The sequence below is a fragment of the Lolium perenne genome, chromosome 6, assembly GCF_019359855.2.
Source record: "Lolium perenne isolate Kyuss_39 chromosome 6, Kyuss_2.0, whole genome shotgun sequence".
Lineage (NCBI taxonomy): Eukaryota > Viridiplantae > Streptophyta > Magnoliopsida > Poales > Poaceae > Lolium > Lolium perenne.
The window spans coordinates 78892541-78914292 of NC_067249.2; the positions used below are offsets into that span (position 1 = coordinate 78892541).

The window sequence follows — 21752 nt, forward strand, 5'->3', positions numbered from 1 at the left end:
TGCAGCTTTGATATTCTTAATGCGCATAACTGTTTCTAAGCCAACTTGGTTATAGTCACTTACATAAATTCTTGGATACAGCTTGTAACATTTTTTCGTGGCGCAAGGCAGACACAGCGGCTACTCGTGGGCATCTAACACCGGGGCAACGACTCCAACGGCATGGTGGATATTGTTGGTCGACCTGCGTCGGTATGGAGTGACATCGGCCACTTCTACGCGGGGACATGGGCGCCCCCGATGGCCGTGAAGGGGTATTTGGTGGGAAGACGTCCCACCAATTTGCTAAAGCATTTCCGACTAGTGTGAAATGCTCACTGGTGCAAAATTTAGGAAGATTCAAGATTTTAATTGGCGAACCGCTTTACATCCAGGGTGAAAACTCTTTTTTTGAAGGGCAGGGTGAAAATTCTTGCTCATATCTTGGGTGAAAACTCTTTGTTCTAGTCTTTATTGGTCGGGCTAATCAACAATGAACTTGCGCCGTTGCCTTGTTGAAGGCGTCATCTCCTTGTCGATGTGCTGATCTTCATTGGTTGGTCTTGGTAACCATGATGAAAATCTTTGTCCTGGCAGTTTAGCTGGACGTGACGGCGACGACGCGGGAGCGTGTGTTTTCTTTCTTAGCCATATGTGTTAATTTTCAAATTTTCCAACGGTTCTATCTTAGTTGTCTATGTTATGTACTCTTCTTGTTGATTGCACTGGCCTTGTTCCATTGCTTCAATTTTAATTAAAAAGATATGTGTGCATCATTTTGGTGCCCATGCCAGAGATTTGAACCTTCTCCTCGAGAAAAAAACGTTTTAACATACTTGCAAACCTGTCTCTTGCTCAGCCAAGATGATTCCATTTGATGTTATAGCAAACAGAGTTTTACCGAGTGGCCTGCGCCTATGCGGCTCAGTTCCACATGTCCTCAGAACTCAGAAGGCTGTTTATGTACTCTATGAAACATTTGGAAGGAGATAAACCACCTCGTCTATAATGGCACCCGCCGGGCTTACCTTGAGGTGGCACTGCTAGCTTATCAAGCAGCGTGGCATTACTTGCTTTCAGAGTTGTCCAACCAAGTTTTGTTTTGGTTGGCGAGTAGTCCGCTTTGCTTTTTTGGTCCAGGGACCAGGGTACATCATGTCCCCTCCAAAATTATGTCATAGTGTCTGTACATTATTTTCCCCCGAGTACATAGTCTGTACATAGGATCTCGTTTCCGTGTGAACAAGAAGGCATCGCTCCTGTTGAATTCCTAGAACAAAGTTACTATTGGAGTTTTCATGTTTGTAGGCCTATAGATTTTGGCGAGTTTACCTTTAGTTCAAAACAAAAGAAAAAAGAAGAAGACAAAGACTCTCACCCTATGAGATGGTTTCTTGTTGGCTCATCAGAAGGGCACCAACTGCATCACGAGCAATTCTGCTTGTGGATGGGGGATGAGGTGATGATGAATGTAGGAGGGGCTTTGGATGCACTTGATATGGCGTGACATCTTGCAAGCAGGTTTCCATCTTCACGGGAACTTCTCGTAACCATTGTTGCTACATTTTCGTGGAGTAACTGTGAAAACAGTTTTTGAAGAGAAAAAATCTGTAGTCCGCAATAAATTCAGCAGTCACCACAGTGTCAATTCACCTATCTTGAACATAACAAGTTGAACTCAACTCAAACATGTCAACCTACAGCCCGCGTTGATACGGCATCACACATGGAAGAGATCCGAGAATGTGAGATTCTTTCTCAGCCCTCACACATCCCTTTCCCATGAAATTTGCTTTTGGTAATTGTCTGGGTATCAATCGCCTTCGTATAAATCTTAAAGCACCGACAATTACGATGATTTCATTGTCGACAACGACAAAACTGACCGTGCAGAAGGAGGAATCTAATAGACTAGACTGATGCACCAATTCCATCACAGTAATGTGGTCAGAAAACTTCCATCATCCGTTTCAATCCCGCAATCTTGGTCGATGACAGTCAAAATGGTTGTCAATTTTCCGTGGTATGAATGGAATAAACTTCGAAAGCATCTTAAGATTCGAAGTAGGATGCTGTTGAAAATGTGATTCTGATAAGGTCCGTATGCCATCAGGATACTTGGTAGCAGGTATTTTCCCACTCCTTTAGTGTAGGGTTTGATGCACTACAATATCACTTCCCAGTTACATTGAGCTCATTTATGCTAATTTACTTGTCAGAACGGTAGTGGCTCCCTCTATCCATCAGCTGACTAGCCACCACATACATGGCGATGAGCTTTTTCAGGATCTCCATGGCGATACCGAACAACTTTTGAGACAAGGGATCCCCAGTGTCTCATCCCTCTACAATCAAGGATGTCGTAACCCTGCACTGAATCCACCACCATGCCCGTGAAAAACAGCAGACAATTGTTTCAAAATAACACCAGAAAAGTTGTTGACGAACTGTCCAAAATGCCAGATTTTATACACAAGTGTTGAGTTCTGAAATTTTATGATGAAACGTCGTGTTTCCTTTAAAGAACGTTTCAGGATTTGAAAGAATTGGCCCGAAAGGAACGTATACCCAGTTCAGTCAGGCAGCATATTCAGCCCAGTCAGATAAATTCAGGGCTTACAAGCAAACCTGGAAACCAACAGCTACCACTTCGTTCGGATCGCTCTCTGGCGCTGATGTAGAAGTAGCAGTGTTGCAGGTGACTCGAAAATCCCATCCCCTCCAGCAGAAACCTACAAAATGGAAAAGGATGGTTCACATTCTTTGGATATTGGTTGGAGGGCTGACATGGTTTCTCATGTTGCCATCCCTTGGAGGAAAGATTCTCTCCTATCAGGCACCTTTTTCCAGGGCTGTTAGCCAGATCAAGGCATGCTATCTTACAGTGATGGCATGGGTCCCAGCCCTGTTCTTTGCCAATCAAAGGTGATTGTGCTTGTACTATACATGCTTTTCCACTTTATGGATGCCTGTCTGTCGACTTGGTTTATATGAACTTGTCCTATGTGTTCTTATCGTGCAGATTTTCTTTCATCTATCCACCCTAGTTAACGAGTTGCAGGGCGTAAGAGCTGTCCAATTCAAAACTTCATTTCACAGAAGGATTAAACTCTTTACTTCTCTACATGCAGGATTAGTACAATCAAATTCATAGTGTCATGAGTTTATTTGCGGTATAACTCATCTGTGCTAGACGAGTTTGCATCACAACAATGTTTCACTACCTCCAAAGATCTTGAAGAAATATTGGTAATTTGACATAAACATAGGGAGTTAATTAGTACACGTAACTGGGTATAAGTGCAGAAATGTCTACTCAATAACAAGAGAAGTGTTCCGTAACAGAATGAAAAGGAGAAGAGGAGGAAGTGGACGAGAAAGCTAGCACACGGAGCAAAATCTCTCTTAGAACCTGCTCTAGCCTTCCTCCTCTTCCCAGAGGTAATGATCAGTTCCAGAAACTTCAAAAGGCAGCCATGAATGAATAAAATGGAGAAAAAGCTTACCTATTCCACATGCTACTGTTCTCCTGAGGCCATGATTAACTCGATCAGAAGAGGTATGCATAGATGGACTAGCCCCTTGACAAACAACAAATCAGGAATAATTAAGCAGGAATCATTCCTGAAGATATTTTATAGGTTGATAGGCTGTACCATGAACCTGAAACATTCTCTTTAACACTCACAAAAGGCGGGAACATACGCCAACTGCATATTATTTTCCATTAGAAATTTTGATGAAATGCTACATGAACCACCAAAGGTGAGTAGAAACATGCCACCTTTTGACCTATTCGCAACCGTACCACACTGAATGGATCAGTAATCATCACGGTTAGATAAATCCAACTATTGCATTCTCTTGTGAAGAACCTATTGATTTTGTGCTACAAGTCTACAAGTGCCCTGAAGCCAAAATTGGGCCCCAAAACTGAGCGGAGTGGGTGCTTCACAGTTAGTTAACAGAATTCACGGTTATGTCGCCATGAAGTATTTCCATGGTTTTATGTTAAAAAAGTTTTTTCCATGGCCACAGCCCACAGGAGTAAAAGTGAACTGAAATATCATTTTGCTGCTACTAGGAATCATGTTAAGCTTTGGAGCATAGCTGCATGACACTGTTGTAATGTCATGCTTCAACGTAGCATCATCTTTCAACAAAAAGATTGTGATCGGCCGGGCCTCACTGAAGTACTATAGCGCAGTGTCTTTGTTAAACAGTTTATAGACTTCCCTTCCATTAATGATGCTGTAGGAGTAGCTGGACAGCTACTGCACCTGGTCATTGAGGGAATCTCAAACTATTTCCTTTCTGCATTACTTGCTGATTTGTGATCTGTGATGTGCATTTGTACCCTGCACTTCTGTAACCTCTTCCTTTTATGAAAATGATGTGTATAAAGTAGAAAGCTTTATTTATGGACGTGCAACATGATGGCTCAGTGTTTGGAGGTGATTGCTGGGGAGGCTCAACCTTTGTAGGGGCTAGGGATGTATCTCATTAGGCGTGTAGACAGGTTGATGGTGGATCTTCAAATAGTACTCCACAAACTCTGAAAGAATCCACTGTGGTGTCCTCCGTAGATAGCCACCACCGAAACTCCTGGTCGTGCAGTGCACCGATTTTGCGAAGATTATCCCTGAACAGACCGAATCGATAGTCGTCCACCTCCTCTGACAGCCTCCACTTGTAAGCGTAGGGAAGAGGGAGACGCAGTGAGTGACCTCCGTGGTTCAGTTTCACTCATAGGCAATCCGTCTGCACGCAGAGAGAGATCCATTGCCCCTACCATATCCAATGGAGGAATGCCCAGCTGAAAGCAAGGGGAGCAGCGCCCAAACAGATGTCAGATCTGACAGGGAAGACAGGCATCCAGAACCGACCTAAGTGTAGAAGGATAGAGAGGGAGAGAGATATGCGGAATATGATGGATGTTGTATTGAATCTCTCGGGCGAGTATATATACTGGTACAGACTTGGAGGCTAAGATAGCTCTCCTAGAGATATGGTAGGTAGAGATTACAAATCCTAGACTACCTAATATACCTATACTAAATATATCTCTAACACTCCCTCGCAGTCGTAGCGGTTGTGACGTGAACAACACTAGCGTCGCGGACGGTCAGACTGGAGAGAAGCCGAAGGTATGAACCAACGGGCTGACACTCCCCCGCAGTCGTAGCGGGAGCGTCGTGGACGAAGTCGCATCGCGGATGCTTGGACGGTAAAGGAAGCCGAGGTGCTCGTGCGAGGTGGTAGCCCTTGTGCCGATGTCGAGGTAGCCGAGAGCGTGGGTGCTGCAACCTTGGTCGAGGGAGCCGCGCGAGGGATTGCCGTGGTCGATGTCGTGGCCGGGTGCCGGTGTCGATGTAGCCGCAGGCGAGGTGGTGTGCGAGGAGAGTGACGGAGACGCGCCGAAGCAGTCGTGGAGATGGTCGATGCCGAAGTCGATGCAGTCTGGGCCGTCGAGGACGAAGTGCAACCATGGTTTTGCCAGAACCAGGCGCACATCGGGGACGAAGGCATACTCCGGTTTTGCCAGAACCGAGTAGCATAGAAGAACTCTGCGGTGACGCGTCGAAGCAGTTGTAGAGGCGATGCCGATGAAGATGTCGTCGAAGCCGATGAAGACGAGGCGCCGGTCCGAGCTTGCCAGGCCCGGGGACGCATCGGGGACGAAGGCACGTACCGGTGTTGCCAGTACCGGGCGTGCGGGGGTAGGGAACATTACAAAGTGCGCGCCATGTCGGAGTAGACTAGTAGAGGAGGTCTCGACGACGGGTGTTGGAGTAGAAGAGCAGGTGGTGTAGTCGGGGAAGAGGCGAGTCTCGACGACGGGTGTCGGAGTAGAGAAGCAGGTGACGTAGTCGGGGAAGAGGCGAGGACGCTGGCGGCAAAGTTGTAGTGTACGAAGACGTAGAAGGCGGTTAACACAGCGGTGACCAGGGGTGGTCATGCTGGACGCCTAGACGGGCGTTGCGGTGATCGGCGAGCCCAGCGCGACCTGAAGTGGTTGGCGAGCCCAGCGGCGACCTGAGGTGGAGGCGCGGCGGCGGTACACGAAGTAGGCGAGGAAGACCCGGCGGCGTGACGAAGGACATGCGCGGACGGAGGCGACCCGCGACGAAGGGGCGGCGCTGTGGTGGCCTCGGACGTCGATGCGCGGGGGACGACGAAGGTGACCGCGTGCGGCGACGCCACGGCCTGAGGGGCCGGCGTAGCTGCAGGGCGCGAGTCGGTGCAGCGGCGGGATGCCACCAGCGACGTACGCGCCTCAGAAGGCGCGTCGTTGGCTAGCAGCGTGGACCAAAGGCAGCGGCGCTGCGACCCGAATGGGCGACGCAGCGGCAACCCGATGCTCAATTGGTGGTATGCGCGTGCCCGGGGACGAGCTTGGCGGAGACGTGTGCGGGGTCGGTTGATCAGACCGACGGCGGCGCTACACGTGCCATGGCGTGGACTACGCGCCGCAGATCGGAGTCGTTGGCGACGTTGTCATTGATGTCTTGGGCGATGACGACGAAGACGAACCGGCGATGGAGACCGTGCAGACGAAGGCGGCCGGCTGCGACGCAAACGGCGTCCCATGTGCATCAGCCGTGCCCCACGGTAGATGGAGGCGGTGCCAGGGCCGGTCAACCGGCTCTACGACCGGCCCGGTCGGCCCAGGTCCTGGTCGGACCGGCTGCTGGACCGGACCAGCCGGCCACAGTCCCGGTCAAACCAGCTGCTAGATAAAGAATTTCCAGTTGCAGCGTGCTAGTGCGGCACCGAAGCGCCACTGTCATTGCGCCTTGTGGTGCGCACGCCAGCTTAGACACATGACTGTGTCCTCATTACCGGATTGCCGCCATTGCCGATCTGCTGTCCGCCTCCGCCCAGAAGACGACGACTAGACACCGTTGCATCACTAGAAAAAAGACCCCTAGGACTAGTCAGGGCAGCAGCGTCGTCATTGTCGCATTCCTTCTTGAAGGTGTTGCTTGGTATGCGGCGCTTCAGAGTGCTAAGAGCGCGGTGGGAATTTTCCGGAGGGCACAACGGTTGCGGGTCATCATCATTTTTGTCAATCTGACGTTGTTGACATTAGGGCTTATTTGTGCTGATGCCCCAGCAGGTGTACCGTGTGGTTGCTATATTAATATAGCGGGGCGAAAGCCTGTTTCGAGGAGGATTATTCTAGCTACTTTGAGTGTGACAGGCATTAATAGACACAGGAGTAACCACCCATTAGGCAAAGTATTCTTGTGATTTCATGCTTATGCTACTTTGTTAGCATGTCAAATGGTTGATTTTGTTAGAGTTGTATAGTCCCTTTTCGGTTATTCCCCAGTGTATAAGGGGCTTACCTGCACATTGTCACACATGTACATGTACTGGCCTATGGCCCTCTGTGAATACTAGTTGCTCATTCACAACATGGTATCAGAGCTTAGGTTTAGCTCCTCTTGCACGTAGCAACTCCGTGCTGCCGCCGATGATTTTTCCAGCGAGCTTTCCGGTCATCTTGGCCTGCTTCCTCTTCTTCTCCGGCCATCCGTGTCAGCCCGCATCAAGCGTGCCCCGGACGTGCTTGCTCGTGCAACAGCCATCCCTGGCTCTGCCCCGTCGCTGGCTGCCCCGGCCGGACCCGCCTCCGGCCAGCTCCGCTCTGCCCCGGACGCCTCGCCCAGCCCAGGCCGGCCTCCTTTTCCGGCCGCCCCGGCTGGCCCTGCGCCGCCTCCGGCCGCCTCTGCCTCGCCCAGGCCTGCTTCATCTCCGACCGGCCCCTTTTCCGGTCGCTGCTCGGGCTGCAGCACGATCTGAGCTGCATATCTGACCAGATCTAGATCTGGTCCAAAAAAAAATGCCGTCCTCTGTGTCTGGCTATGTAAGTATTCCTCGGTGCCCAGTGATCTTTGATGGCACCAACTATGGGGAGTTTGCTGCCTTTATGAGCATCCACATGCGTGGTCTTCGGCTGTGGGGTGTTCTTACCGGCGAGGTCTCTTGTCCGCCACACCCCACTGCTCCTGTGCCTCCTACTCCGCCATCTGTGCCACAGGCCCTTGCTGAGGATGCTACTCAGGCTGACCGGGATGCAGCCAAGTCTGCCGAGGCTACTGCTGATGAGGCATATGAGGAGCAGGTACTTGCTTATTCAGAGGCTCTTGGCTCTTACCGTGACAGTTTAGCTACCTATACTCAGTGGTGTGATGAGGATGCCAGGGCTGCTGCCGTTCTCTCTCAGAGTGTTCAGCCACAGTTTGCTTCTGAGTTTATGGGCCTCGCCACTGTTGCCGAGATGTGGTCTCACCTTCGTCAGCGCTATCAGCCTTTTGGGGATTCTCTGTACTTGTCTGTGTTGCGTCAGGAGCATGATCTTCAACAGGGTGACTCTACTGTTGATGAGTTCTACACCCAGAGTGCGGCGATCTGGCGCCAGCTTGACTCCCTTCGCAAAGGTCGTCTCGTGGTACTTGCCGCTGTTGCCGGACAAAGTACGTTCGGATATGGACTTCCCGGAGGATCCATGAGTTCCTGTCTCGACTTCGTCCAGAGTTTGAGCCTCGTCGTGCTCAGTTGTTTGCTCGAGGCCGTGTTCCTATCTTAGAGGTGCTGACTGAGCTTCGTGCTGAGGAGACTCGTCTGCGTGGTGCTGGACTGCTTGGGACACCCTCTGTTCTTGCTGCTCGAGTTCCCACTGCTCCTGCACCGCCACTTCTTCCTACACCAGTGCCTGCTGCTTCTGGAGGAGCTCGCCCTTCTCGCGGTGGGGGTCGCTCTCGCCCTCCTCGGTTCTGCACTCACTGTCGGAGGTCTGGTCACCTTGAGTCTGACTGCTACTAGAAGTAGCGGGGTGTGGCTCCTCGTGCTCCACCTTCAGCGCCTGTCACCACCGGCTTCACTGAGCAGGATATAGCAAGACTTCAGCGTCTCCTTGCCTCCTCCGGCTCTGCTTCGACGGGTACTGCTGCCTCCGCGGCTGTTTCCTCTCCACAGTCAGGTACATCTTCGTGGGTTCTGGATTCTGGAGCCTCTTTTCACATGTCTCCTGATTCTTCCTCTCTTTCTTCTCTTCGTCCTCTTCCTCTTCCTGTTCGTGTTCTTACTGCTGATGGTACTTCTCTTCCTGTTGCTGGTCGTGACACTCTTTCTACTCCCTCCTTTTCCGTTCCTGATGTTTCTCATGTTCCCCGCCTTACCATGAACTTGTTTTCCGCTGCTCAACTTACTGATTCTGGTTGTCGGGTCATTCTTGATGTCGATTCTTGTTCTGTCCAGGACACACACACTCGGGCACTGGTTGGGGCTGGCCCTCGGTGCCGTGACTCCCAGGGACTTTGGGAGCTTGACTGGCTTCATGTTCATTCTTCCACCACTTCACCGACTGTACCACGTGTGCTTGCTGCTTCCACTACCGCCTCCTTTTAGCAGTGGCATCATCGTCTTGGTCATCTTTGTGGTTCTCGCTTGTCGTCTTTACTTCGTCGAGGTCTTCTGGGGCCTGTCTCAGGAGATGTCTCGCTTCAGGGTTGTCATGGCTGTAGGCTTGGTAAACAAAATCAGTTACCTTATCCTACTAGTGAGTCTGTTTCCCATTCTGATGTATGGGGTCCTGCTCCCTTTGCGTCCAAGGGGGGCCAACGCTACTATATTATTTTTATCGATGATTTCTCTCGCCACACTTGAATCTATTTTATGACTTCTCGCAGCGAGTTTCTCTCGATATACAAGCGTTTTGCTGCCATGGTCCACACTCAGTTTTCCACGCCTATCCATGTCTTTCGGGCTGATTCTGCTGGTGAGTATATCTCACAGCAGTTGCGTGGTTTTTCTTGCTGAGCAGGGCACTCTTGCCCAGTTTCCTGCCCTGGCGCCCATGCCCAAAATGGCGTGGCTGAGTGCAAGCATGGCCACCTGCTTGAGACGGCTCGTGCGATGATGATCGCTGCCTCTCTTCCTCCTCACTTCTGGGCTGAGGCTGTGTCTATTTTCACCTATCTCATCAACCTTCAGCCCTCCACAGCCTTGCAGGGTGGTATTCCTCTTGAGCGTCTCACTGGTCACACTCCTGATTACTCGACCCTTCGTCTTTTTGGTTGCGTGTGCTATGTTCTTCTTGCTCCACGCGAACGCACCAAGCTGAGTGCTCAATCTGTTGAGTGTGTCTTCCTTGGCTACAGCCCTGAGCACAAAGGATATAAGTGTTGGGATCCTATTGGTCGTCGGATGCGCATATCTCGGGATATCACTTTTGATGAGTCCCGCCCTTTCTACCCGCGTCCCTCCTCCTCTTGCTTCTCGGTGGATGATATCTCTTTTCTCATGTTTCCTGACTCACCTCCTCCTGTGCCTCCGGTCCCTGCTCCGCCGAGTCTCTCACCACCTTCTCCTCCTCCACCCGCCAGACCTCCCTCTCCTCCCTCACCACCGTCCCCACCCTCCGCACCTTCCTCTCCCATGTCACCTTCCTCGACTACGGTCGTCCCTCCCTACCCATTTCACTACTCCCGTCGTCCCCGTGAGGATGATGCTGCTTCTCCTGACATGCCCTCTACCTCTGATGTGATGCCCTCTCCGTCCGAGCCGACTCATCATCTTCGTGCTCGTCCTCCTCCTCCTCCCGATCGCTATTCTCCCACTCACTACGGTCTTTCTGCTTCCCTTGAGCCGACCTCTTATCGGGATGCCCTTGCTCATCCCGAATGGCAGCTAGCGATGGCTCAGGAGATTGCTGCTCTTGAGCGTACTGGCACTTGGGATGTTGTCACTCCTCCTTCCTCTGTTCGTCCCATCACCTGCAAGTGGGTCTACAAGATCAAGACTCGCTCCGATGGTTCTCTTGAGCGCTACAAGGCTCGACTTGTCGCTCGCGGCTTTCAGCAGGAGCATGGCTGTGACTATGACGAGACCTTTGCTCCAGTGGCTCACATGACCACTGTTCGTACTCTTCTTGCCGTTGCTTCTGTTCGTCACTGGTCTGTCTGTCAGCTTGATGTGCAGAATGCTTTTCTTAACGATGAGTTGACTGAGGAGGTATACATGCAGCCACCTCCTGGCTACTCTGTTCCCGATGGCATGGTCTGTCGTCTCTGGCGCTCTCTCTATGGCCTTAAGCAAGCCCCTCGCGCCTGGTTTCAGCGTTTTGCCTCTGTGGTCACCGCTGCTGGTTTCGTCCCTAGCGCACATGACCCTGCGCTCTTTGTCCACACATCCTCTCGTGGTCGGACTCTGCTTCTTCTTTATGTTGATGACATGATCATCACAGGCGACGACCCTGAGTACATTGCCTTTGTCAAGGCCCGTCTTCGCGATCAGTTTCTCATGACTGATCTTGGTCCTCTCCGCTACTTTCTTGGGCTTGAGGTTTCCTCTACCTCCGATGGCTTCTATATCTCCCAGGAAAAGTATATTCAGGACCTTTTCACTCGTGCCGCTCTTGGTGATGAGCGCATTGTCGAGACTCCTATGGAGCTCAATGTCCGCATCCGTTCCACTGATGGTGATCCTCTTCCGGACCCGACTCGCTATCGTCACTTGGTTGGGAGTCTTGTCTACCTTGCTGTCACACGTTCTGAGTCAGTTCATGCCTGCTCCCACTAGTGTCCACTATAGTCATCTTCTTCGTGTCCTTCGCTATCTTCGTGGCACTATCTCCCGTCGGCTTTTCTTTCCTCGCTCCAGCTCCTTACAGCTCCAGACCTACTGAGATGCTACCTGGGCTAGTGATCCAGAGGATCGCAAGTCTCTCTCTACCTACTGTGTCTTTCTTGGTGGCTCTCTCATTGCTTGGAAGACCAAAAAGCAGGTTGCAGTCTCTCGTTCGAGTGTTGAGGCTGAGTTGCGAGCGATGGCTCTCTTGACGGCTGAGGTTACTTGGTTACGCTGGTTACTTGCGGACTTTGGTGTTTCTGCTGACGCCCCGACTCCGCTCTTATCGGACAGTAATGGTGCCATCAGCATTGTGCGTGATCCGGTGAAGCACGAGCTCACCAAACACATCGGTGTTGATGCCTTCTATGTGCGTCATGCTGTGCAGCATCAGGTTATGGCTCTTCATTATGTGCCTTCAAAGCTTCAGCTTGCTGACTTCTTCACGAAGGCCCAGACTAGAGCACAGCATGGTTTCTTTCTCTCCAAACTCAGTGTTGTTGACCCACCATGAGCTTGAGGGGGGTGTTAGAGTTGTATAGTCCCTTTTCGGTTATTCCCCAGTGTATAAGGGGCTTACCTGCACATTGTCACACATGTACATGTAGTGGCCTATGGCCCTCTGTGAATACTAGTTGCTCATTCACAACAGATTTGACTACAGTGGTTAGTCATCTTTGATTTGTTAGATAGAAATCATAAACCTTATGTGCAGTATGTTAGATCCAAAGCATCAAGCCTACTTGGAAGCACAATAATTTAGATGAAAGACAGAAAAAATCTTGTGGATACACTCTGAAGGTGAGAAACAAATATTTCTTCCCTAATCTGACTAAAACAGTGGATGTTCGATATTAAGGGCATGAACAAAACAACAGAGAGTTGTTTTAGAGCACGTACCTTAACTAGCGGAGAAGGTTGCCAAATCACTGTTGATTATGCTTCTTTGATTCATGAATATGTAACAAGCCATCTCAGCTTGAAGTGAAATCACAGGTCATCAGTCTAACAATGCTTACCATTGGTACTTTTTAACCTGCTAAATTGCGAAATAATCTATCAATTTCTGTCTTGAGTATTTCACGACGTATACCTCATGGTGATCAACAGTTCAGCTCAGATAGAAAAAAAGCGTACTTCTTCCTTCTCATATTCTTAAATATGTGACTTGTGATCTCTCAACTCCCAGGGGAGAAGCTGTATTCTGAAAGAAGCAAAGACTGACGGTGATGAGAATCTATAACTGCAGATGGTTTTGGTCATTCTACCTTCCATTTGCAGCAATTAGCTTTCATACCAGTTAACTTGTACAAGGTGGACCTTGTTAAATACGGATGCAATTGCAAATGCTTTTTCAGGAAAATATGCATAGTCTTTGGACTATGTAAAAGTGGATAATCCGACTGGTAGCCTAACCAGTGAAACCTGCAATTCTCATAAATATATTTACCTTTTCTCTCTCCAGAAATGCAAAAGCCTTGCACCTCCATGCATTGATAGTAGGAGTAATACGTACAAGCTTGCGAGTAAGCAGCACCCACACACTCTATTACAATGAGAGCAAATCATGTCACTGGCACACAAATATATTAACTGACTTCTGAACAAATAAATACTTGTGATATGGATATTGGACAATGCAAGCTATATTATTTCTTTACCTTTTGTTGATCATTATGTGCTAAATTGTTCTCTACAGAAACTCATATATTCATTAAGGGGCTGTCTTCCCTGTAAATGTATAATAGTTTCTTAACTGATAAACACCCTCTAAGAGTCCTAGTTACTGAATACAAAAATGATATGCATTTAGATGCATGTTAGATAAAAAAGTACTATTTAAAAGTGCATTTAGATACAAATATATTAGTTTTTTTCAAAAGTAGTTTATTTCTTTCTTCCTTTCATTTTTCGTAGTGGATGCAGTAGATTTTCGACAAAAAAATGCAGTACAGTTCATCCAAAGACGTGGTAGAAACTAGTGTAAGAAACTCTACAATGTAGTGTAAATCACAGTACAAACTACTTTAAAAGTGCACTAGAAAATTCAGTAGACTCCAAAAAAAAGTGCAATATAAGCTAGTGTAAAAGTAGCAGTAGAAAATATTTACATTACTGCAAAAACAGCGGTAGAAGCAAAATGCAGTAGACTCCAAAACATAGTACATGAGTGTAAGAAACACGGTGGAAAACTACTACTCTGCAAGCTAGCTTTTTACTGTTTAAATTATGGTGAAAACGGATTTCAACAAGGACACCCCATTTGAGAGCTGTGACTTTCTACTGTTTTAAAATTGGATTTTTAATAGCCTGACACCATCTACTTTGCAAGCTAGCTTTTTTCAACTAACAAAGTTAGTGCAAGAGGATGCTAGGACAGAAAAAACGCAAAACAGTATGTGCGCATGTATAAAAGTAGAAATCAATTACTTGAACGTTAAAAGGTCACTGTACACCCGTTAGAAAAACGCTTTATTAAAAAGGGTGATAGGTTTCCTATAATATCACCAGAGATAGGTGGGCATTCAGAAATGTACTAGACATAGGTCGACCTTCAGATATATAGTCAGTATTTTGGTGCACTTGCCATCTGCATAATGGTTGACTGCCTTGTACTGTAAGCAGGGAAACTTGTGGTCCAAGTTTCAGGCATCCAACCAACTGGGACTTTTTGTATTTGATATCATGTGGGGACATGCTGAACTTTGATGTAGTGTCGTATGTGAACAAACTTTGATTAAAAAAGTCTGAAGAGAAGCTTCAGGGATACTTCCCTGGTCTCTGTCCACATGTTTGGCAGTGTTCCTTCCAAACTTGGTATTAATTTATCCATGCAGTATACCATCAGACGGGAGCTTATCAGCTATATACACACAGCATCATTGAACATTGGAGCACCTCCTATTTCTACTCATTCATTTTTTTCAAGACATTGGAGCTTGTTTAGTTCTAGTTTTATTTGTGGCAAAATAAGTACCAGAAAAATGGAGCTGCAGGAAGGAAGGAAAGGGATACCATCTCTGCTGTCCTCGCAGGGGGAGTGTATTGCATCTAACATCACACAGGTGCCTACTTTCTCTATATATTGTCATTATTCCTTGGGTGCCCTTATTCCTTTAGTGTGCATTGCTTGTTATGTTTAATTTTCAAGTAAATGATGTGCCTCTCAGCTCATTGGTTGGACACCACTGATAGAACTGAAAAATATTGCGGAGAAAGATGGCATAGGTGCTCGGCTGATCGGGAAAATGGAGCCATACCAGCCCCTTTCCTCTGTTAAGGATCGGAGTGCTCTCAGGTGTCTGTTCTTTTTCGTTTTCTTATGAGGAAGAATTTCTTCACCTCAAATCTGCCATACACAACGTTTTATGAGTTTACCCAATGACATAATATGCAGATTGATAGAAGATGCAGAGGAGAAAGGCTTGATCACACCTGGCATCACAACACTGCTGGGGGTCACGAGCGGTAATCTTGGGATCGGCGCGTCATTCATTGCAGCTCAGAAAGGATACAAGTTCATTGCGGTCATGCCTGCCAAGCTCTCACTTGATAAGCAGATACTGCTGCGATACATTGGTGCTGAAGTGGTATTAGTTGGTAAGAAGCTAAATACCATGCTCCTCATACCACATGTCGGATGGTAACATGCTTGTCTCCTGCAGATCCTGCACAACATGGATTCAAAGCGTTGCTTGATACGGTAGAACAGCTGAGGAAGGATGTGAAAAATGCGTATGTTCTAGATCAATTCACCAACTCTGCAAATCCTGATGCGCACTTCAGATGGACTGGTAATGCAGTGTCTCTACTCTCACAGATCCTTGACTAAAAAATGAACCTCAGCAGTAATATATTAGATTAAATATGTCCTTAGGGCCTGAGATATGGAAAGATACAGCAGGCAAAGTGGACATATTTATAGCTGCATCTGGTTCAGGAGGCACCATAACAGGAGCCGGGAGGTATCTCAAGATGAAGAGCCCGTCCATAAAATTAATCTGCGTTGAACCAGCTGAAAGTCCAGTAATTTCAGGCAAGAAACTTGACCACTAAAAGTGATTCTTACAATCTAATCTACTATGCCGTACATATTGAATAGATGACATGCATGATAACACTCATCAATAACCTTGCTTCCTTTCTTGGCTTGTAACGAGTAATATCTTGCCTGCCTATGATTTGTAGGTGGCGAGCCAGCCTTTCACAACATCCTAGGAATAGGGCCAGGTTTTGTCCCAGAAATATTGGACAGGTCCCAAATAGATGAAATTGTAACAGTAACTACCCAAGAAGCTATGGACATGGCTAGAAGATTGGCAAGGGAAGAAGGATTGCTTGTCGGCATATCTTCAGGGGCAAATGCAGCTGCCTGCTTAAAGGCAAGCTCGTTTTTTCAAGAGACTAGGATCTTTTTTCGTTCGCAAATAGTACAGTAAAGGTTATATAATTCTGGTTGTTGTTCTGTCCTCTGATTTGTCTACTCCCTGATAGGTTGCATCAAGAGAGGAGAACAAGGGCAAGATGATTGTGACAATGTTTTCAAGTGGCGCAGAGAGGTATCTGAACACAGAGCTCTTTGCACAGGTGAGGGAAGAGTGTGTCAACGTCAACATGACCTTCTGATGTTCAGCTCGAGGCAATGACAGCATAGGGGTGATCCAGAAGTGTAGTGTTATCTTACTCTTAACTTGTAATGACTGGATGTTTCAGACTTTCAGTTGCTCAGCTACCCAGCCTTGTTTTATTAAGAGACGAAATAAAATGCACTAGCATCATAAGTAAAGATCTTACACTTGCAGGTTACAGAAGATATTTATTGAGTGCTTGTTCGAGGAATCACCTCATCACAGGATGGGTTTATCCATCATGGAGTGAACCAATCCCTCTATTTTCTAGGAGCCTTAAGCTATTATGAAGGATGAGGTGGTGATATAGACTAGCCCGTTTCATTCCCCATAGTTAGTTACGTCCAGACCGAGAACTGAATGGTCCAATCACCAACCAATTCCTCATACCAAACTCCCCACACTTAACCATTGCGGGAATGCTGATATGAAATATAAAAATATGGAATTTGTAGAAAACAAACCAAATTCACCAAGAGTTTTGATTAACTTTCTTGGGATCTTTTCCATGGTATGAAGCATCCGCGTATAAGAGGGTGGGCGGGGAGTAACTGAGGATACATGATGTAGCATGACTGAATAGTCCCAGGTTTTTGCTGATATATTAACTGATTAATACCCTTCAGCAGACATGATGTAGCATGATCACTTGTAGGTACTACTGAAAAAGTTTCCATCACATTTAAAAAAAAAATTGAGTAATTCTTTTGAAGGGTTTTTGTGAAGGAGGACATCTTGACTAGTCAGCAGGAGACTTGCTGGTCAAGAGAGTTACTCCAAATTAAAGTTGTGTCTGTCCACAACGCATGCCTCTCCCTAACCAAAGCCCAGTAAGTTCCTCTTCCTTAGCAAACCAACCAAGGAGCTTCAGCAGACATGGCTAACAACTACTGTGTTAGCTTCTTCCTATTCTTTACAACACTGGTACTTCTCCTGCTAAAATCTTGCCCAAAGTCCACAAACCAATCTGGTGATGAACACCAAATCCTCCTGGGACTCAAGAGATATTGGGGGAGCTCACATATACTTGGCAGATGGGACCTCACTTCTTCTGATCACTGCATCTGGGGAGGAGTTAGATGCACAAATAGTGCGGTCACTGCCATCTTCCTCCCAAACCAAGCCATTAGCAAATCCCTCCCTCCCTCTCTTTGCAACCTCAAGAACCTTACCTACTTGGACCTCTCCTACAATAACTTCTCCACTTCATTCCCTACGGTAGTCTACAATTGCTCCAGTCTGGAGTACCTAGACCTTTCTAACAATGCCTTTGATGGGCAACTCACAGCTGACTTAAACAGTTTATCAGCAAAGCTTGAGCATCTCAACTTATCAAGCAATCGTTTCACCGGCAAAATTCTAGCATCCATTGGGAAGTTTCCAATGCCCAAGTCACTGATCCTCGACACCAATAATTTTGATGGAAGTTATCCAGCACGGAACATAAGCAATCTGGCCAATCTCCAGATGCTGACTCTAGCCGAAAATCCATTCCTGCTAGCTCCAGTGCCAGTTGAGTTTGGCAAGTTGACACGCCTCACATACTTGTGGCTGTCGGGTATGAACATGACAGGTGAGCTCCCTGAGAGCCTGTCAAGCCTCACAGAGCTCACCCTGTTGGCTATGTAAAAAAACATGCTACAAGGCACAATTCCGACATGGGTATGGCAGCATAAGAAGCTTCGGTACTTGTACATGTTTCACCAACAGTTTCACCGGTGAGATTTCATCCAGTGTCACTTCCGTAAATTTGGTGGAACTTGATGTGTCATCAAATATGCTGACAGGGGAAATACCAGATGATTTCGGTAAGCTTATCAATCTTATCTTGTTGTTTCTCTACACGAATAGACTGCATGGGTCAATACCGCCAAGCATTGGGTTGCTGCCGAATCTCAGGGACATCCGGCTATGTGAGAAGATTTTATCTGGTCCTCTTCCACCACAGCTTGGTAAGCACTCGCCACTAGGCAATCTTGCGGTCTGCAACAACAACCTCTCGGGCGAGCTGCCAGCTGACCTTTGCTCCAACAGGAAGCTATATGACCTCGTTGTGTTCAATAATAGATTCTCTGGAAAGCTTCCAGAATCGCTAGATGGATGCTACATGCTGAACAATTTAATGCTGTACAATAATCATTTCGCTGGAGAGTTCCCCAAGAGCCTTTGGTCAGTGGTGACAAATCTGCTAACGACAGTTATGATCCAAAACAACAATTTCTCTGGAACATTTCCTACCCAGCTACCATGGAACTTTACGCGTCTTGAGATCAGCAACAACAGATTCTCTGGTCCCATTCAGATTTTAGCAGGCAAAATGAGAGTATTCAGGGCAGCAAACAACTTACTTTCTGGCGAAATTCCCTGGGATTTGACGGGAATTTCACAGGTAATAGAACTCGACCTTTCTGGGAATCAAATTACTGGATCAATACCGATGGCAATTGGAGTGCTGAATCTCAACACACTTAATCTAAGTGGAAATCAGATATCTGGTACTATACCTGCAGTGTTTAGGTTTATGTCAGCACTAACCATCCTTGACCTCTCCTCGAATGCGTTATCTGGCGAGATCCCAAAAGATATGAATAATCTGAATTTGAACTTTTTAAACCTCTCCATGAATAACCTCACAGGGGAGATTCCATCATCATTGCAGAATGAAGCATATGAGAAGAGCTTCCTCTTCAATTCAGCCCTCTGTGTCTCATCGAATAGTTCCATCCGCCATTTCCCGATTTGCAGGGTAAGAGTGAACAATAGCAATGATATCTCCAGGAGGCTTACAGCCCTCCTCTTTGTTCTTGCCGGTATCATGCTTGTGGGTTCAGTGGTTGCTGGTTTCTTGCTATTAAAGAGGCAAAAGAATAGCCAAGATCCTCCATCATGGAAGCTGACCCAGTTCCATGCACTGCATTTCACGGAGTATGATGTTCTTGCTGGGCTCTGTGAGCAGAACTGTATTGGAAGTGGCAGGTCTGGCAAGGTATACCGAGTTTGTGTTGTGGATGGAGAAGGTGGTAGTAGGATGGTGGCTGTTAAAAAGATATGGAACATGCAGAATCTTGACAAGAAGCTGGAAAATGACTTCCTTGCAGAGGTCCAGATACTGGGCGAGATCCGACACACAAATATTGTCAAGCTGCTCTGCTGCATCTCAAATTCAGAGGCAAAGCTTCTTGTCTATGAGTACATGGAAAATGGTAGCTTAGACAGGTGGCTGCATCAGAGGGATGGAATTGGTCCACTCATGCCTTTAGATTGGCCCACTAGATTGCAAATTGCCATAGACTCGGCAAGAGGTCTCTGTTACATGCACCATGGTAGCTCACCCGCCATAGTGCACTGTGATGTAAAGTCTGCCAATATCCTTCTGGACCTCGAGTTCAGAGCAACGGTAGCCGATTTTGGGCTTGCTCGGATTCTTCTCAAAGCCGGAGATACTGGGTCAGTTTCTGCCATAGGCGGTACCTTTGGCTACATGGCACCAGGTAAGAACTACAAATGCGGACTCAAACTAGTACTGATTCAGGTTGTATCATACTATTATGTGCTGATGCAAGACTAGTTTGTTCACAGAGTATGGATATCAGCTTAAGGTGAATGAGAAGGTCGATGTCTACAGCTTCGGAGTGATCCTGTTGGAGCTCACAACTGGGCGGGTGGCAAATGATGGTGGCCTAGAGTACTGCTTGGCAGAATGGGGATGGAGACAGTATCAAGAGTATGGTCTATCAATTGATCTTCTTGATGAGGGCATTCAAGATCCAGCCTACATTGAAGACGCATTCGCAGTATTTGCCCTAGTTGTGATATGTACAGGGGAGCAGCCTTCACAGCGACCATCAATGAAGGATGTGCTGCACGCTCTTCTCCGATTTGAACACAAATCCAGGGAAAGGAGCCTGCAGCATGCTGTCTCTGAAGAAACATCACTTCTTGAATCCTAGAAAAACTAAGAAGTACAGGATTACCGATATTCCAATGGAGTATGATGTATCATGAGAATATCTGGGTGCAAATGTGTAGGTGATCTTTTGTTTCGTTTGTAACAACTAGCTGATGCTACTTTACTATATTCTTTCTGTGTCTACATAAAAGCTTGTGAATTGTACAAGAAGTATTGCAGCCACAAACTGCTGAATTTTCTTTCCAGGCCATAAGCTGACAATGCACGCAATTACTATTCTAATATTACAACAAACAAGTTATTTGATAATGAAGTACATCCAAGATATGGATGTCCGACTATGCACTTACGTGGCTTTTTTACCAGGGTATGTGTGCAACATTTGCCTTTTCTTACAAAAGGCCCATACTGATAAAAATGTGTGGGATATAACCATATTATCATGAGATGAAGTACCATGTACTGAACATAGGTTGGTCCAACCTACTGCTGAAACTGAAGGGAGGGGTGTTGACATTCTAGCTCTGATTTGCAACACCTTAAAAGGGTAATGTAACTAATGTTTGTAGCCCATGAGACTCCCTTATGCAGAACTACTGATTAAACACACAATAGTAACATTCTAGCTGTCTCTTGAGAAAAAAGAAATGTAACATTCTAGCTAGAACGTTTGCACATAAAACCCCCATAGCAAATAGCAATAAAATTAGTCTGAACTGATTTTGAACTTCCTTTTGGCGATGAAGATTGTCTTGGGATTTCACACATCACAATAGAAAAGAGCAGTGCATTCGACTACCAAAAACTGAACCTCCGTATGCATCCGAACATTTAGCAGAGGGGTGGGGGGGGGGGGGGGGGCGATTTGATCTGACATTACAGCACAACGAGAGGAGTTCCAGGGGCTTAGTTGCTGATTCTGTACGGATAGAAGCCGCGGAAGGGACGAGGGGTGACGCAGGTGGGGAAACGGAGGGAATCTCCTCACCTCAACGGCGGCGGTAGCGGACGAGTCCAGTCCAGTCGGAGGAGATGGGCATTGGGCGGTGGAGTCCAGACCCTTTCACGGGACGCAGATCCCTTAGCCGCCCGCGACGGCTCGTCCACCGGCGGCGAAGCCCCGCCTTCACCACGGCCGTTTGCTTGACGCCACATGTTCTGAATATTTTGTTTGTTTTCTTCTGGCTGGCCGCAACCCAAGCATGAAAATAACAAATGTTCAGAATCTCTTTTTGAGGAAACAAATGTTCAGAATCTGTTCTAACCTGTATCAGGTGTTAACTACGTAATACAGTAGCTTTTTTGTAATTTTCCGTGCCAGTACGTTTTGTTTTGAACAGAAGAGATTTGCTGTAAAGCCGACGTTTCCCTTATGTTTTGTTATTAGTTTGTTAAGGATCATCACTGTATCCCTCAAAAAAAAGGATCATCACTGTATCATCACTTCTTCAGACTGAAATATGACAGATAGATAGAACGACACATATATGGAATGTAATCCACATCAAGTTCAGCAGCCTCATGTTCTTGCCAGGTGCCAAACGCCTGAAGAAAGATATTATTTTTCTGCTATGATGAACTTGCAGGTAGCTACTATG

The 21752-nt window shown here is 47.1% G+C and overlaps 2 protein-coding genes and 1 pseudogene across 6 annotated transcripts; 2 read left to right on the forward strand and 1 right to left on the reverse strand.

Annotated features, from left to right (window-relative positions):
• Window positions 1-1488: 1488 nt before the first annotated feature.
• LOC127307788 (uncharacterized) lies at window positions 1489-21333 on the reverse strand. Of its 5 annotated transcripts, none has more exons than XM_071821892.1 (4): window positions 3636-8416; window positions 3486-3560; window positions 2608-2711; window positions 1489-2347 (listed from the first exon to the last, which is right to left on the reverse strand). In XM_071821892.1, the coding sequence occupies exons 1-4, from the start codon at window positions 3649-3651 to the stop codon at window positions 2231-2233; spliced, it is 312 nt and encodes a 103-aa protein (XP_071677993.1). In that variant the 5' UTR covers window positions 3652-8416; the 3' UTR covers window positions 1489-2230. The 5 variants fall into 5 exon arrangements, 3 of the variants coding, with proteins under 3 accessions (XP_071677993.1, XP_071677994.1, XP_051194527.1); XM_071821893.1 differs by having other exon boundaries at window positions 1489-2352; XR_007855837.1 differs by lacking the exons at window positions 1489-2347; window positions 3486-3560; window positions 3636-8416 and adding exons at window positions 12517-13162; window positions 13278-15284; window positions 21143-21333 and having other exon boundaries at window positions 2428-2711.
• Window positions 14549-16383, forward strand: LOC127307787 (cysteine synthase). The gene is made up of 7 exons (XM_051338566.2): window positions 14549-14681; window positions 14787-14914; window positions 15014-15216; window positions 15282-15410; window positions 15494-15652; window positions 15805-15998; window positions 16111-16383. Exons 1-7 carry the CDS (start codon window positions 14601-14603, stop codon window positions 16240-16242), a joined length of 1026 nt encoding a protein of 341 aa, XP_051194526.2. The 5' UTR covers window positions 14549-14600; the 3' UTR covers window positions 16243-16383.
• LOC127307784 (uncharacterized) lies at window positions 17121-20320 on the forward strand (annotated as a pseudogene).
• Window positions 21334-21752: the final 419 nt, after the last annotated feature.

Bases quoted from the DNA above. Each gene is read 5' to 3' on its own strand.
- LOC127307788 (XM_051338567.2), bottom strand. From the start codon at position 5,938: ATGACCACCCCTGGTCACCGCTGTGTTAACCGCCTTCTACGTCTTCGT.
- LOC127307787 (XM_051338566.2), top strand. From the start codon at position 14,601: ATGGAGCTGCAGGAAGGAAGGAAAGGGATACCATCTCTGCTGTCCTCG. The intron at 14,915-15,013 runs GTGTCTGTTCTT...CATAATATGCAG, and splicing joins AAGGATCGGAGTGCTCTCAG to ATTGATAGAAGATGCAGAGG. The intron at 15,411-15,493 runs GTAATGCAGTGT...ATATGTCCTTAG, and splicing joins TGCGCACTTCAGATGGACTG to GGCCTGAGATATGGAAAGAT.